Source organism: Gorilla gorilla, chromosome 10 (assembly GCF_029281585.2).
Source record: "Gorilla gorilla gorilla isolate KB3781 chromosome 10, NHGRI_mGorGor1-v2.1_pri, whole genome shotgun sequence".
In the NCBI taxonomy this organism is placed as follows: Eukaryota; Metazoa; Chordata; class Mammalia; order Primates; family Hominidae; genus Gorilla; species Gorilla gorilla.
Window position 1 is genome coordinate 18,649,863 of NC_073234.2, and position 17,239 is coordinate 18,667,101.

Sequence of the window (17,239 nt, forward strand, 5' to 3'; positions counted from 1 at the left end):
GCTGGGGTTATAGTCACCTGCCACAATGCCCGGCTAATTTTTTGTATTTTTAATAGAGAAGGGGTTTCACCACATTGGCCAGGCTGGTCTCGAATTCCTGACCTCATGTAATCCACCCGCCTTGGCCTCCCAAAGTGGTAGGATTATAGGCGTGAGCCACCACCCCCGGCCGGGTGGTCCAGTTTTCTTGGGGTCCCTGCTGCCATCACTTAGGAGGAAACCCCTCGCCTCTCTGGAGAGTCATCAGCCCCCATCTCATCCTTCTCCAGGACACTAGGACAGACAGTAAAACATTGGCACTACTTTTCTTTTTTGTTGTTGTTGAGACAGAGTCCTGCCCTGTTGCCCAGGCTGGAGTGCAGTGGTGCAATCTCAACTCACTGCAATCTCCGCTTCCCAGGTTCAAGCAATTCTCCTACCTCAGCCTTCCGAGTAGCTGTAATTACAGGCATGTGCCACCACACCCAGCTAATTTTTGTATTTTTAGTAGAAATGGAGTTTCACTGTGTTGGCCAGGCTGGTCTCGAACTCCTGACCTCAAGTGATCCACCTGCCTTGGCCTTCCAAAGTGTTGGGATTACAGGTGTGAGCCACTGCTCCCTGCCGGCACTGCACTTTTGAAATATTGCCGGCTTCTGGATTAGCTGGGCAAGGCAGGACTGAGGGCCCACCAGTTGACCCTTTCATTCATTCATTCATTTGGTCCACAGATGTGGGTTGAGGGCTGTGGAGGGCGAGAGTCACGAAGCCAGGCTGGGGAACACAGGTTGTTGGGAGGTAGAGACAGGAGTCCTCTCTCCCTGCCACAGGTCTCCAGCCACATCCAGGTGCTGGCTCGTCGCAAAGCTCGCGAGATCCAGGCCAAGCTAAAGGTAAGGAAACTGCAGTGGGGGTGCTGGAGTGGCCAGGAGTGGTGGCCAGCAGCATATCTTCCCTTTGGGGTCAGGGCATCACTGCTGGTGTGCAAGTCAGTGTGCTTTTCTCTCTGTTGAGGAGAGCCAGGTTGGGCCTGCAACCTCTCTCCCATCCGCACAAAAGGGCCAAGTGTGTGGATGCCTGGCTCCCCACACCCTGGGAGCTACAGGCCAGGTTCCTGCTGGGATCCCCCCTTGCTGGCTCCTGCTTAGAGGGGCTCACACGGCTCAGAGCAGCCGGATCACCTGCCAGCCCTCATTTCTTGAGGGCCCCTCAGTGCCCTCGACCAGAGCATGCGGAGTGGCAGGGGCATGGGGGTGGGGGTGGCGTTTATGGTACTGTGGGAGCTGGCGAATTCCTTCCTGCTTCCTGCCCTGTGGGACTGGGGGTTCCTTCCCTTCCCTGGGTCAGCCCCGTCTTGCAGGGCCTCTGCTGATAGGTGATGGCTCTGGGGGGCCTGATGTTGCTGGCATTCCCCTCGGGGTAGCCCTGCTCCCCACAGGAGTCAGGCCTCTGGGACCCTGGAACCAGGGGCCTTTGGGTGAACACTGGGAGGGAGTGAGCTCTCCATCAGGGAGGTGATGACGACAGAGGCTGCACAGCCAGTTGGTGGGAAGATCTGACATTTGAGGCATTAAGTCTAGACCATTTATAAACATTTTTATTTATTTATTTTTAGAGACAGGATCTGTCTCTGTCACCCACGCTGAGTGCAGTGACGCACTCATAGCTCACTGCAGCCTCGACCTCATAAGCTCCAATCACACTCCCACCTCAGCCTCCTGAGTATCTGGGACCACAGGCAAGTGCCACTGCACGGCCATTTTTTTCTATTTTTTTATAGAGACGAGGTCTCCCTATTTTGCCTGAGTGGGTCATAAACCCCTGGGCTCAAGAGATCTTCCTGCCTTGGCCTCTCAAAGTGCTGAAATAATAGGCATGAGCCACTGGGCCTCGCCTGCAAACATTTTTTTTTTTTTTAAAGCAATGTAGCCCCTTTTCTTTTCTTCCCCCAACAAAATGTCACCCTGATGTGTTACCAGAGGAGCCGTTCTGGTCAAAGCTCCTCTCCTCCCGCGAATCCTTTCCCACCCCTTGGAACCTGAACTCTAGGGACCTCAGAACCCAGTTTAAAAGCTACTGGGAGGCCAGGCGCAGTGGCTCATGCCTGTAAGCACTTTGGGAGGCCGAGGTGGGCAGATCACTTGAGGTCAGGAGTTCGAGACCAGCCTGGCCAACATGGTGAAACCCTGTCTCTACTAAAAATATAAAAATTAGCCAGTTGTGGTGGTGCACACCTGTAATCACAGCTACTCAGGAGGCTGAGGCAGGAGAATTGCTTGAACCTGGGAAGTGGAGGTCGCAGTGGGCCAAGATAGTGCCACTGCACTCCAGCCTGGGCAACAGAGTGAGACTCCATCTCAAAAAAGGCCACTGGGCTAGCTGGGCATGCATGCCTGTAATCCCAGCTACTTGGAGGTTGAGGCCAGGAGTTGGAGGCTGCAGTGAGCTGTGATTGCACCTGTGACTGACCACTTCAGCCTGGGCAACATTGTGAGACCCCATCTCTAAAAATATTTTTTATATTAAAGAAAAGCCACTGAATTAGATGACCTTGAAAGTCCCATCTGGCCCTGGCAGTTCATGATCCTGACACTGGAATCTCAGAACGAGTGGGTGGGAACCACAGACCTTTCTGCCTCCTAGGAAGCCACACCCCACTGCCCACTCAGTTCCATTCCTCCTGCCATCAGCCCAGCTGTTCCCCGAGCCCCACAGCTGTGGCCTGGCACCTCGCTCCTTTTTCCCTGGGACAGCTGACCAGCCCTCAGCTGTTGCTCCCTGCCTCTCAGTCTCAGCTCCCACAGCCATGGAGCCCAGCCCTGCTCCCTGTTTCCCCTCTTTCGTCTGCCTCTGACTCACCAGGACCCTGCAAATGACCATGGTGAACAGACTTCCCACTACTGGGTTTAGGGCAATCCCTTGGGGGCTGGCTGTGTGGCCCACATTTGCTTCAGGGAATTGTACTTGTCCGTGTCCACAGGTTCTGACCTGGGGCCCAAGGACAGCCTTCAGTGGATGGCTGGACAAACACCAAGGGGAGCCATAAACTCCTTAAAATATGCAAATTTTCATATATATGTGAGTTTCCTTGGAGAGACTGCCGTGAGGATGTTGTCATATTCTCAAAGGATCTAGAACCCAAAGTGATTAAGCTCTGGGTTGGACAGTGATCCAGTAGAAATCCCTGAGTGAGAGGCTGGGTCCTAGGCCTGGCTCTGCCCCGTGGCCATGAGTGCTTGGGCAGAGTCACTGGGACCTCCTGGAGCTCCAGTTTCCTCATCTGTAAAGTGACAGGCGAGCAAGGTGACATCCAAGTTCCCCTCCCGGCCCTGGTTAGTGGCTCCCTGGCTCCATTGCCCGGCTACAGCTGTCACTCCCCATCAGGTCCTTCCCACTTCCTCTGACCCCTGCCCCACCCTGCCCAGGCAGTGGTTTCCTGAGCCCCAGCCGTTTGTTTAGATCGAGTATCCAGGAAGGCAGGCACTGAGCAGATGCAGCCCCGGCCTCGTGATGGAGTTGTTAAGTGCCGAGGTCTGCGGACTTGCAGGGGTGCGCCTGCCAAGTCCCTCATGCCCTCCTGCGGGGAGAGGTCGGGGGCTGGCCTGGGCACTTTCCTCCTGAAAATTCCAAGTGTCCTGGGAGGAGACACACACTTAGACTTACTAGTTAGCTCCCTCTTTGGTTATCAGAGACAACCTCTGAGAGCAAAGCCCAAGTTTGGCCCCAAAAGGACAGTGGGGAGGGGGCCAGGGGGGCCAGGGACAGACCTCATCTATTTCACTGCTTTGTCCACATTGACAATGACCCACTACTCGGAACAGTTCCCCACTCCCCACTGCCCTCTATGGTGCGTCTCCCCCGACCCCTTGGTTTGCATGGCCCCCCGTGTGCCAGTCTGGTCCAAGCTCACCTGGTCATCATCACCACTCTCAGCACCCTAAGTCACCCAAATTCTCGGAGCCTCAGTTTCTTCATCTTAATGATCCTACAAGTCCTGTCAGTCTCACAGGACTCAGTGAGGTTGTGTTCTTGAAAACCTTCCGTGGGCTGCCTCATGCCACATGGGTGAAATGGTCACCTTGAGAGGATGAGTGGAAGGGCCTGCTGTGTTCTGGCTTCACACCTGCACGGCACCAGGACGGCGGGGGAGCACTGAGCCTCCCCGAGCCTCCGGGCCGCGGTGCTGCCCACCTCATGGAGCTGCGTGTGGACCGCGTGGAGGCATCCCTCAGAAGAGCTGGCGAGCTGCAGGGCTCACCGTTGCTTCTCAACTTCTGTTTTTAGTTTGTGTTTTAGAGACTCCACTCTGTCACCCAGGCTGGAGTGCAGTAGTGCTGTCACAGCTCACTGCAGCCTCGACCTCCTGGGCTGAGGCCATCCTCCTGCCTCAGCCTCCCAAGTAGTTGGGAGGTTCTCAACCTTTGTATCACTTAGGGGAGATCCAGGTCTACCAAGTTAATTATTATGAGTTATTCAATAATGGTTTTATCTTTGTCATTAAAAAAAAATTCATGGCTGGGGGCGGTGGCTCATGCCTATAATCCCAGCACTGGGAGGTCGAGGCGGGAGGATCACGTGAAGCCAGGCATTTGAGGCCAGCCTGGGCTAATGAGATGCTGTCTGAAAAAATAATAATAATCATAAAGATATTTATTTATTTATTTAGACAGATTCTTGCTCCGTTGCCCAGGCTGGAGTGTAGTGGTGCAATCTCAGCTCACTGCAGCCCCTGCTTCCCAGGTTTAAGCAATCCTCCCACCTCAGCTCCTTGAGTAGCTTGGCCTGCAGGCACACACCACCACACCTGGCTAATTTTTGTATTTTTTGTAGAGCCAGGGTTTCGCCAAGTTGCCCAGGCTGGCCTAGAACTCCTGGGCTCAAGCGATCTACCAACCTCAGCCTCTCCAGGAGCTGAGATTACAGGCATGAACCACCGCTTCCGGCCAGGTATCAAATTTCTAATCAGAGCCCCTGAGTTGACTCAGTCGAGCATTTAGCCCTGATAAAGCTGCAGACAGTGAATAATACTTGCTGTTCCAGCCCGTGTGTGTGTGGTCTTATTTTGGATAATCCCTGCTGGGTACAGTAACGCATGCCCGTGGTCCCAGCTACTCAGGAGGCTGAGATGGGCGGATCATTTGAGCCCAGGAGTTTGAGGCTGTAGTGAGCCATGATTGTGCAGTACTCTAGCCTGTGCGACAGAGTGAGACCCTGTCTCTGGAAAAAAAAAAAGAAAAAGACACAATTTCCATGAGGCTTCTTGAAATAGGGAATGTTGTGTCATTGGTTTTGAAGACCTTTGGAATTCGGGCACTCAGGATGGAAACCACTGGCTTATATGAATATAACAAACGATTACTATTGTTACCCGTGCCTTCCAAGTGGCTTTCCCTGTGTGCTTATTTGTTCCGGGCCTATTCAGGGTGAACCCATCCTCTGAGGTCTTGGAGCCTTTGGAGGGCAGACAGTGGGTATTTACATTCTGACACGTGAAAGATGGGTGAGTCCCAGGTGCCTGCAGTGCCCAGGGAGATCCTTAAGGCAGGACTGAGGCAGGAGGGGCCACAGGAGATGGTCTCTTGCCTCCAGACAGCCCGTGTGGCCAGGGATGATGCTTCCTGTGCACTCGAGGAGGGATCCAGCAGATATTCATGCATCGTTTTCACAAGACAGGTGCTGAGCTAGGCACCCGTGGTAGAGAGGTGAGCAAGGCATAGAAGGTGGCCCCGTAATTAATAAAATGACAGATAATGTCTCTGTAAGCTCTGATGAAAGAAGCAGGGCAAGTATCATGCCCCTTTGACAGATGAGAAAACTGACCAGAGAAACCAGCTGACTTTCTCAGTTGCAAAACAAGTTAATAGCACGGCACAGACTTAACGCCTGGTCCCCCAGCTCTGGCCACTGGCAGCGAGACAGCTTCCCTGACCCGAGGGCCAGACCTGCCTGGCCTCAGCCTGACTAGTGACCCTGCTGAGGTCCTCCCTTGCAATGTCTCCCCCAGGACCAGGCAGCTAAGGACAAGGCCCTGCAGAGCATGGCTGCCATGTCGTCTGCACAGATCATCTCCGCCACGGCCTTCCACAGTAGCATGGCCCTCGCCCGGGGCCCCGGCCGCCCAGCAGTCTCAGGGGTAAGTGGGCTGCCGAGAGCCGGAGGCCAGGCCAGCCCTCTCCTCCTCCCTCCTCCCTGTTCAGAAGAGCCAGAAGCATTGGCCAGCCCAGATTTCCCTCACCTGAGTCCTCTTGGCCAGGGCAGTTAGGGAAGGAGGGAACAAGGACCCAAGGGCCACACACGTCCCGGCTTGGCTGGTATTGGGACGGCTTTCTTGGGGTCCTCGGCAATGACTCCACAGACTTCACAAGGGGGAAGGGGGAGCTTCCAGGAGCTGACCACTTGGTAGCTCTGCCAAGTTGGCCTAATTTACAGATGAGGAAGCTGAAGCCAAGGGGGCTGAGCTGAAGCCTGAGACCAGCATGTACCTGGGCAGCTCGTGCCACGCAGCCTCATTCCTGCCCTCCTGCCAGGTGGAGAGCTGGTGCCCAAAAACAAACCCCTGGTCAGATTTTAACTTTCCCAGCCATGACCATGTTGGCCACACTCTCCGAATGATCCAGAAAGGCCCCTTTTCAGAGCTGTCTCCTCACAGGGGCTTTCTTGGCTCCAGGGACTAAATGAGTCTTCAAGGCACCTGCAGCACTGCCCTAGGCGTGTGGGGAAGGGGCAGTGCCAGCCCACAGCATTTTGCAAAGTGCATCCCAGAGAGCACTAGTCCATGTGCATGTTAAACAGATAGGACACAGTGGTTCTGTGGGTAAGCTTGGCATTAAGTGGGTTCTTGGCACTGGGACTTTTCTGAGCCTTAGGTCTGCACTGTGACTCTGTGGGGGGTTGCCCTGTGCTGGGTGCTTTTCCCATGGAGCCCCTCATCCACAGGGCCTGAGAGCCCCCTGAAACTCACTCTGGGGGTGCTTCTGTGGCCTGTTAGCATTCACTAGCTAGGCGAGGGCTCGGGCTCCAGCCTCTCCTCCCAGTGGAGGCCCTGCCCGGTCCCACCCCCACCCCCACGCCACAGGGCCCCGGGTGCACCTGGGGCTGTGCTGATTCCATGCCTTTTGCCTCCTCAGTTTTGGCAAGGAGCTTTGCCAGGCCAAGCCGGAACGTCCCATGAGTGAGTATGGCCTCTGGTTTCTGTTGCCAGTTGCTCCCTGAACTGAACTTGAACCCATAAACTCATGGCATTAAGCCTGGGCCCCAGGGTGTGCTGGGGCCGCTGCTGGGGTCGGCCTTTCAGGATGGCTCTGAGCTCAGGGATTGGGCTCTCCTACTGTCAGCCATCACTGGGCTCATCTGTGATGTCCACACCCTAGGGTGGTATTTGCCAAAACTCCAGTCTGTCCAGGGTATAGGCAGGGCCAGAGCTGGGGTCCCCCAGGGGAGGGGGCTGGGAAGCAGACCTCTGGCTGGCGTGGGAGGAGGAGAGGGAGGGGTGGATTTCTTCATCAGACACGCTGTGTCTGTGGACCCGCCACGAAACCCAAGGGAGTCGGCAGGGGCAGGAGTAGGAGGCCAAGGCCCATCAGGACCACTGAAATCCAGACCACCAGGACCTACCACACAGAGACCACTGGACCCGGTGCAGGGATCCGGGGTGGTGGCCTGCCCGAGGCTGACACCTCCCCTCCTCTCTCTCCCGCAGTGTGAAGCCTTTCTCTCAGCAAACCTATGCTGTCCAGCCTCCGCTGCCTCTGCCAGGTGGGTGGGCGCTGCGTGGCCCCATTGCCATCGCAGCCATGTGGCTCCTGCCTCTGGGCCCAGGCCCCCAGCAGCCGAACGCCTGCGTGTCCCTGTTAGATGCTGCCCCATCATGCACTCTGACCACACGTCCTAGTCCCTGGCCACACCCCATTCCTTGCCCCCAGCATGCACACCTCAGCCGTGTGCCAAGCCCCTTCATGCCCCTCGGGTTGCCTTGCTCCTGTCCCCTCAAAGCGGTGCTCAGGGCTTATGGGGCACGTGCAGTTCCAAGGGCAGTGCCTGTGCCCTGGCGGCTGCCCCACTTGGCCGGCCTTGTTACTGCAGTGTGCCTCACACACCTGGTCCTGGGAGGGCCGAGGGGTGTCTAGCTCACCAGCCTGGGGCCCCTCCCGAGAAGAGGGACCCTTGTGGGAGAAGACCTGGTGGAGGCAGCCAGCGGTGCTGACAGGAGCCCCCACCCCGCCCTCTCACTGACAGGCTCTGCTCTGTCCTCGCCTCTTTCTCAGGAGGGGCCCTCACCACCTCCCACTCTGTAGGACAAGACCAGCTCCTCACTCTTAAAAACTGCCCTTTCTGGTGTGGAGTCTGCCTGCCCGGCCCCTTGGCTTTCCCTGCCACCAAGAGCAGCCCTGATGCCTTCTGCCCCCCAGGTCCTGAAGGCTGCTTTCTCTCGTTCACACATCAAAACAAAGTCACAGTGTCAGGTCCCGTCCACCCTCTGTCTCATGCCAGTCTTCTGTCCACACTGACCGTGTCTTCACTCCAGGCCTGCTGGCTTTTGCCTGTGTTCCTGCAGCAGCCTCTTCACCGGCTCGCTGTCCTGTCTCACCTCCTCTCGTCACCCTGTCACTCACCAGAGCTTCAGTCTCACGGTGTTGCTTCCAGGTTTATGGGGCCTTCCTGGCCCCCTGGTGCCTTCAGGACACGATCTAAACTACAGTAGACTGGAGTAGGTTCATCTGTTAGCAACGCTGGATTGAGAGGCTCTTCTGGGCCAGGCCCTGTTCTGGGAGTGGGGGAGACACATGTGATGCAAACAGGAAACGTCCCCGTCTCTCCGGGATGATGCCATATTGTAATAGTGGATTCATCTGGTTATTTCCCCGACTGGAACAGAAGTTGCTTGAGGGCAGGAACTTAACAGTGCCTGTTCTGGAAGCCTCTCTGTCCTGCAGGGCCCCAGCTGCCCTCCAGAATCCAGTCTTGCTCGGCGGTTCCATGCAGAGTGCTGAGTGGCCCGAGTTGTACCAGGCGAGCCCCTCCCCACCAGGGCAGCTCCAGGATGCCCTGGCCCGAGCCTGGCACTCCCTCCACCACCTCTGCTAGGAGGTCCATTTAGGGAGATAGGCGGTCCCCCAGGCAGCACGGGTCTGTCCGAGGAGGCCTGGGGTCCTTGCAGAGGGTGCGGGCAGGGCGAGTGTCCATGACCAGGTTCCATGTGCCTCTCTCACTTTGTGCAGGGTTTGAGTCTCCTGCAGGGCCCGCCCCATCGCCCTCTGCGCCCCCGGCACCCCCATGGCAGGGCCGCAGCGTGGCCAGCTCCAAGCTCTGGATGTTGGAGTTCTCTGCCTTCCTGGAGCAGCAGCAGGACCCGGATACGGTAGGTCCTGGCCTCTGCCTGGCCGTCTCCCTGGTCACCCCCTCTGTCTCTGTTTCTGCTTCCGGCAGTCTTGCCCCACTCCATGCTGGGGCTTAATTCAAGTTCCCTGTTCCTTTCCGATCTTCCCTTCTGCCCTTCCCCCCACTCCTCCTTTCCTCCTTCACGTCACCCCTCTTCCCTCTTTCCCTCCTCCCTGGCTTCCTTTCCGTGTCCCAGCGCCCAGTCAGCGTCACGCTCCTACCTCCCTGTCCTGTGTTCCTCCTCCCCTCCTAACCCAACTGACCCTTAGTCCAAGGTTGCTCTGGTCCCAGCCCCACCCCTACACTGTCCCAGCCTCTCTCTGGCTCTGAGAAGCGGGCAGGAAGCTGAGGAGTCTCCTGTGTCTGCTCCATATCCTATGGGATACCAGCCTGTCCCCTTCGGTGTCCAGTGTCCTGGGTGACCAGCGTCACCTGCAAAGGTCAGAGGGGGACCTGGAGGAGGCCAAGGTGACAGGATGCCAGGGCCCTTCTCACTCTGACATCTTCAAACTTCTTCTTTTTTTTTTTTTTTTTCTTGAGACAGAGCCTCACTCTATCACCCAGGCTGGGAGTGCAGTGGCATGATCTCAGCTTACTGCAACCTCCACTTCCTGAGTTCAAGCGACTCTCCCGCCTTAGCCTCCGGAGTAGCTGGGATTACAGGTGCCCGCCACCACACCTGGCTAATTTTTGTATTTTTAGTAGAGACTGGGTTTCACCATGTTGTCCAGGCTGGTCTTGAACTCCTGACCTCAAGTGATCCACCCACTTTGGCCTCCCAAAGTGCTGGGATTACAGGCGTGAGCCACTGCGCCCGGCTCAGACTTCTTTTTAGCTGAGGAACCCATGAACCAAATAGACCTTTACTTAGAAGTCCAGGTTGTGAAACAAAAGGAGTAGACTTTTACCATCTCCATTTTACTCATGGGGAAACTATGGCCCAGAAAGGCCAAGCGGCTTGCACCAGGTCACGTGGTGGGCGCGCAGAGCTGAGGTTGTCTGTCTGACCGTCTGGCCTGTGCTCCGTCTCCCTCAGACCCACTCTCTCCACAGTACAACAAGCACCTGTTCGTGCACATTGGCCAGTCCAGCCCAAGCTACAGCGACCCCTACCTCGAAGCCGTGGACATCCGCCAAATCTATGACAAATTCCCGGAGAAAAAGGGTGGACTCAAGGATCTCTTCGAACGGGGACCCTCCAATGCCTTTTTTCTTGTGAAGTTCTGGGTAAGCCTGTGATAAACCCTTCCTTCCTGCCACCAGCGTGTCCGTGGTAGTGAGAACGGGGCGAGAGTGCCCAGAGTGTGCCCTTGCCATGGTAGAAACTTGGGGAGGTGGCACCAGTGAGAAGGGGAGAGTAAGCCCAGCATGGCTATGGGATGGTCGGAGCCGAGCCGAGGAGCGGGGCGGTGATCCCAAAGAGCTGGCCTAGTCGAAGGAGGCCTTGTCTCACGGGTGGGGATGGCAGCTAAGCCCGGCTAACAGTGGAGCCCTCAGGAGGTGAGGAGGTATAGTTCCAGAAAAAGACAAACGGGACCCTACGGGGATAAGTGAAGACATGGCTAGGAGCGCCCTTGTCACCCAGGTCTTTGAATGACAAGTCCTGCATGGGTTTCCGGGCCTGGAGCTGGTCCTTCGGTGCTCGTGTCCAAGGCATGTTGGGCTGAGCAGAGCTTGGAGAAGGGGAGGGAATTGTTGGATGGGTCACCCAGCTGACTCTGCTCCAGGGCGAGGCCACCCCACAAGAAACACCCACCCAGCTTCTCAGATAGCTCAGCCTGTAGACTTGGCCTCTGCTGCCCTCCCACCTCACCCCGGGCAGGTATTTTGTGGGTGGAACCTCCTCCATTGAAACGTCTTGTCTGAGGCCGGGAGGTACAGTAGCTGCTCTGGGAGCTTAGCTTCCTGGGGGCCCAGTATGTGCAGAAAAGGGGTGCGAGGAGAGAGTCCAACAAGTAAGTGCTAATGAAGCCAGCGGTGAGGAAGGGCAGGAAATCAGGCTCTGTGACTGAGGCCTCGAATATTCTCAGGACATGGACTGAGGCTTGGGCGGCTCTGCCCGCATTCCTCTTCCCCACTCCCCTTCAGCTCTCCTCACGCTCTTTTCAGTGCCCCTTGTGCAGAGATTCTTACCCTTTATTTACTCCCAGACCACTTTCATAATCTGAAAGCTTTACTTTTCCTAGAAAGAGGCATATTCACACCAAAGTTTATATAGACGTTCAGATGGCTTGCCGGCTCCCAGTGAGCATCTCCCAGCCTGGCTCTCATCCACAGCTGAACTTGGGGGCAGGCTGTCTCCAGAAGGGGCAAGTGTTGGAACTGAGACCTAGGGCCCCTGACCTTTAAGACACTTAGCATTTGCGCTCTGCCAGCGGAATGGAAGTTGGACCCTGGCCTGAGGGATGGGCACATCTATTGGCAGAGATGGGAAAGGCTGTTGCGGCCTGGGAGTGCATGAGTAGTAAAGGCAGAAGAAAGTGGGCTCTGGAGTGAAGTTGAAGCCATAGGTAAAGAGGGAATAAGAGGAGACAACTGGGAAAGTGAGTTAGATTCTGGAAGGTCTTGATCATACTAAAGTTTGAGTTTTAATCTGTTCTGGAATGAAAAATAAGTAGTATTTTATTTTACTTGGTCTTCTTTTTAAATCAATGCATGTTCATGGTTAAAATGTTAATTAATACCAGGAGGCTTATTTAATGAAAGAGAATGAAGGGCCAGTTGCGGTGGCTCATGCCTGTAATCCCAGCACTTTGGGAGGCGGAGGCGGGCAGATCACGAGGCCAGGAGTTCAAGAACAGCTTGACCAACATGGTGAAACCCTATCTCTACTTAAAAAAAAAAAAAAAAAAATTAGACAGGCGTGGTGGCACACGCCTGTAATCCCAGCTACTCAAGAGGCTGAGGCAGGAGAATGGCTTGAACATGGGAGGCGGAGGTTGCAGTGAGCAGAGATGGCGCCACTGCACTCCAGCCTGGGCAACAGAGCGAGACTGTCTCAAAAAAAAAAAAAAGTGAAAAGCATCATATTCTTGTCCTACTCCTGCCCACACCCAAATCCCAATCCCCAAAGGTAGTCACTGCAAATTTCAGCTGTTTATTTTGGGCTTTATCTCTTTAGTTCTAAGTAATATGCTCATATTGCTGTATCTTGATGTCAGGATTAAGACATTATATTTTCATTTCATTATGGTAGAAAAAATTAGCTGTGTTACATCACTTTTCCCCCTCATCATCCCAATGTAATAATATCCAATAAGTTATTTAATTTAGTAAAAGTCATAAGATGTTCACTTTTTTTTTTTTTTTGAGTCTCGCTCTGCCACCCAGGCTAGAGGTGCAGTGGCGTGATCTCGGCTCACTGCAAGCTCCACCTCCCGGGTTCACGCCATTCTCCTGCCTCAGCCTCCCGAGTAGCTGGGACTACAGGTGCCCGCCACCACACCTGGCTAATTTTTTGTATTTTTTTAGTAGAGATGGGTTTCACCATGTTAGCCAGAATGGTCTCGATCTCCTGACCTCGTGATCTGCCCGCCTCAGCCTCCCAGTGCTGGGATTACAGGTGTGAGCCACTGCGCCCGGCCTGAGCGTGTTATTCTCTAGGCTTGCCCTACAGTTGTCATCCTGAGCCTCCCCTATATTGATACAATTTCCTAGCTCTTGCATTTCTCTCTTTATTGGTATAACCCCTTCATTTTGTGGGAACACATCCTCTAGTACCTTCTAAGAAAAGATGCATGGTACATAAATGACCTTGCTTCTTTGAAATGTCATTATTTTTATTATATCCTTATACTTGACTGACTGGTATTGGTAGTCTGGGTAAAAAATCTAGATCATACATCATTTTCCCTAGAAAATGATGACTTTTTTTTTTTTGAGACAGGGTCTTGTTTTGAGATGGAGTTTCGCTGTGTTGCCTAGGCTGGAGTGCAGTGGCGCAATCTTGGCTTATTGCAACCTCCACCTCCCAGGTTCAAGCAATTCTCATGCCTCACCCTTGCAAGTAGCTGAGATTACAGGCGTGTGCCACCAGGCCTGGCTAATTTTTGTATTTTTAAGAGAGATGGGATTTTTCAGTGTTGGCCAGGCTGGTCTTGAATTCCTGGTCTCAAGTGATCCTCCTGCCTCGGCCTTCCAAAGTGCTGGGATTACAGGTATGAGCTATCGTGCCTGGCCTAGAAATGATTTTCGAGGATCATTCTTTAGTGCATTTGTCATTATCTTCTGACATAAATAGTCTGATAGCATTCTAATTCCCTATCCTTTATTATGTAACTTTTTTTTTTCCTCTGGAAGTTGTAATATTTCTTCTTTCTCCCTCATGGCCAGTTTCACATTGGTGAGCTTTGGGATATGTGTTTTACTTCCCTGTCTTGAGCCAGGTACTTGGTAGGCACTTTTAACTGTGAGATGAGTCTTTCAGTTTTAGGAAATTTACTCATATTATTTCTTTGATAATTTATTTCCCTCTGTTTTCTGTGTTCTTTTCCAGGAATCTCTGTTATGATGTTGGAACCCTCTATGATGTTTACCATTTCTTTATTTTCTTGGACTTATCCTCTACGATTTTTACCATTTATTTTCAATCTTGGTCTGTTTTCTTAGCGATTTCCTTAATTTTGTATTCTAACTCTTTTCTGAATTAGTTAAGGTTGTGTCCAAGTGCATATCACACAAACCCCAAAGAAACAGTGGCATAAATAGTTTTTCTTTCACATCAAGGAAGTCTGGAGGTAAAGACTGTCCAGCGCTGGCCCAGTGCTCCTGACATCATGAGGGACCTGGCTTCTCTCTATCTGCTGTCCTCAGTGTATGACTTCTGTACTCAGGGTCATGACTGCTGGAGTTCCAGCCACTGTAGCCATCTTCCAACCATCAAAAGAAGCCAGTTTAGCTCCCTGTAAGGGGCCTGCTGGGAAGCCCCATAATTAGTTGTGTGGCTGCATCTTGCCGTAAGGAACCAGGGAAAGGTACTTTTTTAGTTGGGTAAGTTGCTGTTCTGAATAAAATCAGAGCTGTAATACTGTAGAAGAAGCTGCATACGTCCTTTTATGGATGTATCTTAGTTCAGTTGATGACATTTTGTTTTTTCTGGGTAGTTTATAAAGTGTGCATCCTACAGTTAAGGGTGAATTAGATGAGTGGAATACAGCAGCATCTCTGCCACACCTTCTGTTGAATATTTAATTTCGGCTCTGACATTTTAATTTTCCAGAGCTCCTTCTTGTTTTGTGATTGCATCAAGATGTTTGATGGATGTAGTTTTTCTCCTCTTTTTCTTAAAGGTATGAAGTAAGCGTTATTTCTTAAGTTTTCTTCTCCTGCTCCTAACCCTCCCCCCACCCACACCCAGACTAAGTCTTGTTGTGTTGCCCAGGTTGGAGTGCAGTGGTGTGATCTCGGCTCACTGCAACCTCCGCCTCCCTGTTCAAGCAATTCTTCTGCCTCAGCCTCCCAAGTAGCTGGGACTACAGGTGCCCGCCACCACGCTTGGCTAATTTTTGTATTTTTAGTAGAGAGAGGGGTTTCGCTCTGTTGGCCAGGCTGGTCTCGAACTCCTGACCTCAAGTGATCGATTTACAGGCGTGAGCCACCACACCCAGCCTCCTGCTCCTTTCTTTGTCTTTGTTTCTTTTAAATTCCGTTTTTCTGTTTGTTTTGGTCCTTGTCTTTCCAGCTGGAGGGTTTTGTTTGGTGTCTTTAGTTCTTAGCTGCCTGTGTGTATTTTTTTAACAGCTTTCTTGCAGTGTAATTAACTTACCTTACAGTTCACCTACTTAAAACATACAGGCCACACACAGTGGCTCACATCTTAATCCCAGCAGTTTGGGAGGCCGGAGCAGACAGATTGCTTGAGCTCAGGAGTTTGAGACCAGCCTGGGCACATGACAAAAACCTGTCTCCACAAAAATAATACAAAAATTAGTCAGGCGTGATGGCATGTGCCAGTAACCCCTACACTTTGGGATGACGAGGCGGGTGGATTGCTTGAGTCCATGAGTTGGGGACCAGCTTGGCCAACATGGCAAAACCCCATCTCTCCTAAAAATACCAAAATTAGCCGGGCATGGTGGTGCGTGCCTGTAATCCAAGCTACTCAGGTGGCTGAGATGGGAAGATCGCTTGAGCCTGGGAGGCAGAGGTTGCAGTAAGCTGAGATCACACCACAGCACTGCAGCCTGGGTGACAGAGCAAGATCCCATCTCAAAAAATAAAGTATACAATTCAGAGTTTTTAAGTATATTCACAAAGTTGTGCAACCATCACCACAATCAATTTTAGAACACTTTCATCATCCCGAAAATAAGCCCTGTTCCCTTTAGCTGTCACACCCCACTCCCACCCCCCAGCCCTGTGCAATAATCTACCTTCTGTCTTTGAAGCTTTGCCTATTCTGGACATTTTGTATAAAAGGGTTTGTGGAGGATGTGGTCTTTTGTGACTGGCTTCTTGAACTTGGCATAGTGTTTTCAAGGTTCAACCATGTTGTAGCACGTACTTTCCTTTTTATGGCCAAATGCTTCCTTGTACGGAGAGTCCACATTGTTTATCCATTCATCAGTTCATGGGCATTTGGGTTGTCTCCTCCTCTTGGCTGTTAGGAGTAGTGCTACTGTGAACATTACATACCAGTGTTTGTGTGGACATTCATTTTCATTTCCATACGCTTACGTCTGGAATTACTGGGTCATATGGCAACTCTCTTTCACTTTCTGAGGCACTCCCAAGAGTCTTCCGAAGTGGCTGCACCGTTTTCTGTTCCCACCTCCAGGGTATGAGGGTATGAGGATCCTATTTTCTCCACATCCTCACCAACACTTGATATTCTCTGATTGTAGCCATCCTAGCAAATGTGAAGTGGTATCTCATTGTGGTTTTTATCTGCATTTCCCTGATGACTGATGATGGTAAGCGTCTTTTCATGTGCTTACTGGCCATTTGTATATCTTCTCTGTAGAAATGCCAATTCAGAAATTTAGGTCCATTGCCCTTTTTTTTTTGAGACAGAGTCTTTCTCTGTCACCTAGGCTGGAGTACAGTGGCGTAATTTTGGCTCACTGCAACCTCCGCCTCCCAGGTTCAACTGATTCTCGTACCTCAGCCTTCTGAGTAGCTGGAATTACAGGCACGCACCACCATGCCCAGCTCATTTTTGTATTTTTGGTAGAGGCAGGGTTTTACCATGTTGTCCAGGCTGGTCTTGAACTCCTGAGCTCAAGCGATTCGCCTGCCCCAACCTCCCAAAGTGCTGGGATTACACGTGTGAGCCGCTGTCCCCAACCCCATTGCCCATTTTTATAATAAATTGGGTTATTTTTTATTATTGAATTATGAGTTCTTAGTTCTGGATGAAAGTTCCTTATCAGTTACATGATTTGTAATTATTATTTCCCATTCTGTTGAATGTCTTTTCACATTCTTTTTTTTTTTTTTTTCTTCAGAGACAGGGTCTTGCTGTGTCTTCCAGGTTGGAGTGCACTGGCATGATTATTGCTCACTGCAACCTTGAACTTGGGCTCAAGTGATCCTCCTGCCTCAACTTCTTGAGTAGCTGGGACTAGAGGCATGCACTACTACACCTGGCCAATTTTTTTTTTTTTTTTTTTTTTTGAGACGAAGTCTCACTCTGTCACCCAGGCTGGAGTGCAGTGGCGTGATCTCGGCTCACTGCAAACTCCATCTCCTGGGTTCACGCCATTCTTCTGCCTCAGCCTCCCAAGTAGCTGGGACTTCAGGCGCCCGCCACCACGCCCAGCTAATTTTTTTTGTATTTTTAGTAGAGACGGGGTTTCACCGTGTTAGCCAGGATGGTCTCGATCTCCTGACCTCGTGATCCACCCGCCTCAGCCTCCCAAAGTAATCATGCCTGGGATTACAG

At 52.4% G+C, this 17,239-nt stretch overlaps 1 protein-coding gene across 2 annotated transcripts in view; it reads left to right on the forward strand.

Moving 5' to 3' along the window:
- TEAD4 (TEA domain transcription factor 4) overlaps window positions 1–17,239 on the forward strand; it is an 85,268-nt gene that overhangs the window by 52,702 nt on the left and 15,327 nt on the right. The window contains exons 5-10 of one of the 2 annotated variants that reach the window (XM_055357601.2): window positions 810–872; window positions 5,984–6,112; window positions 7,107–7,150; window positions 7,679–7,734; window positions 9,198–9,337; window positions 10,411–10,584. In XM_055357601.2, coding sequence (XP_055213576.1) covers window positions 810–872; window positions 5,984–6,112; window positions 7,107–7,150; window positions 7,679–7,734; window positions 9,198–9,337; window positions 10,411–10,584 — 606 coding nt within the window. The remainder of the gene's footprint in view (window positions 1–809; window positions 873–5,983; window positions 6,113–7,106; window positions 7,151–7,678; window positions 7,735–9,197; window positions 9,338–10,410; window positions 10,585–17,239) is intronic. The other variant, XM_063694565.1, reaches the window with a different exon arrangement.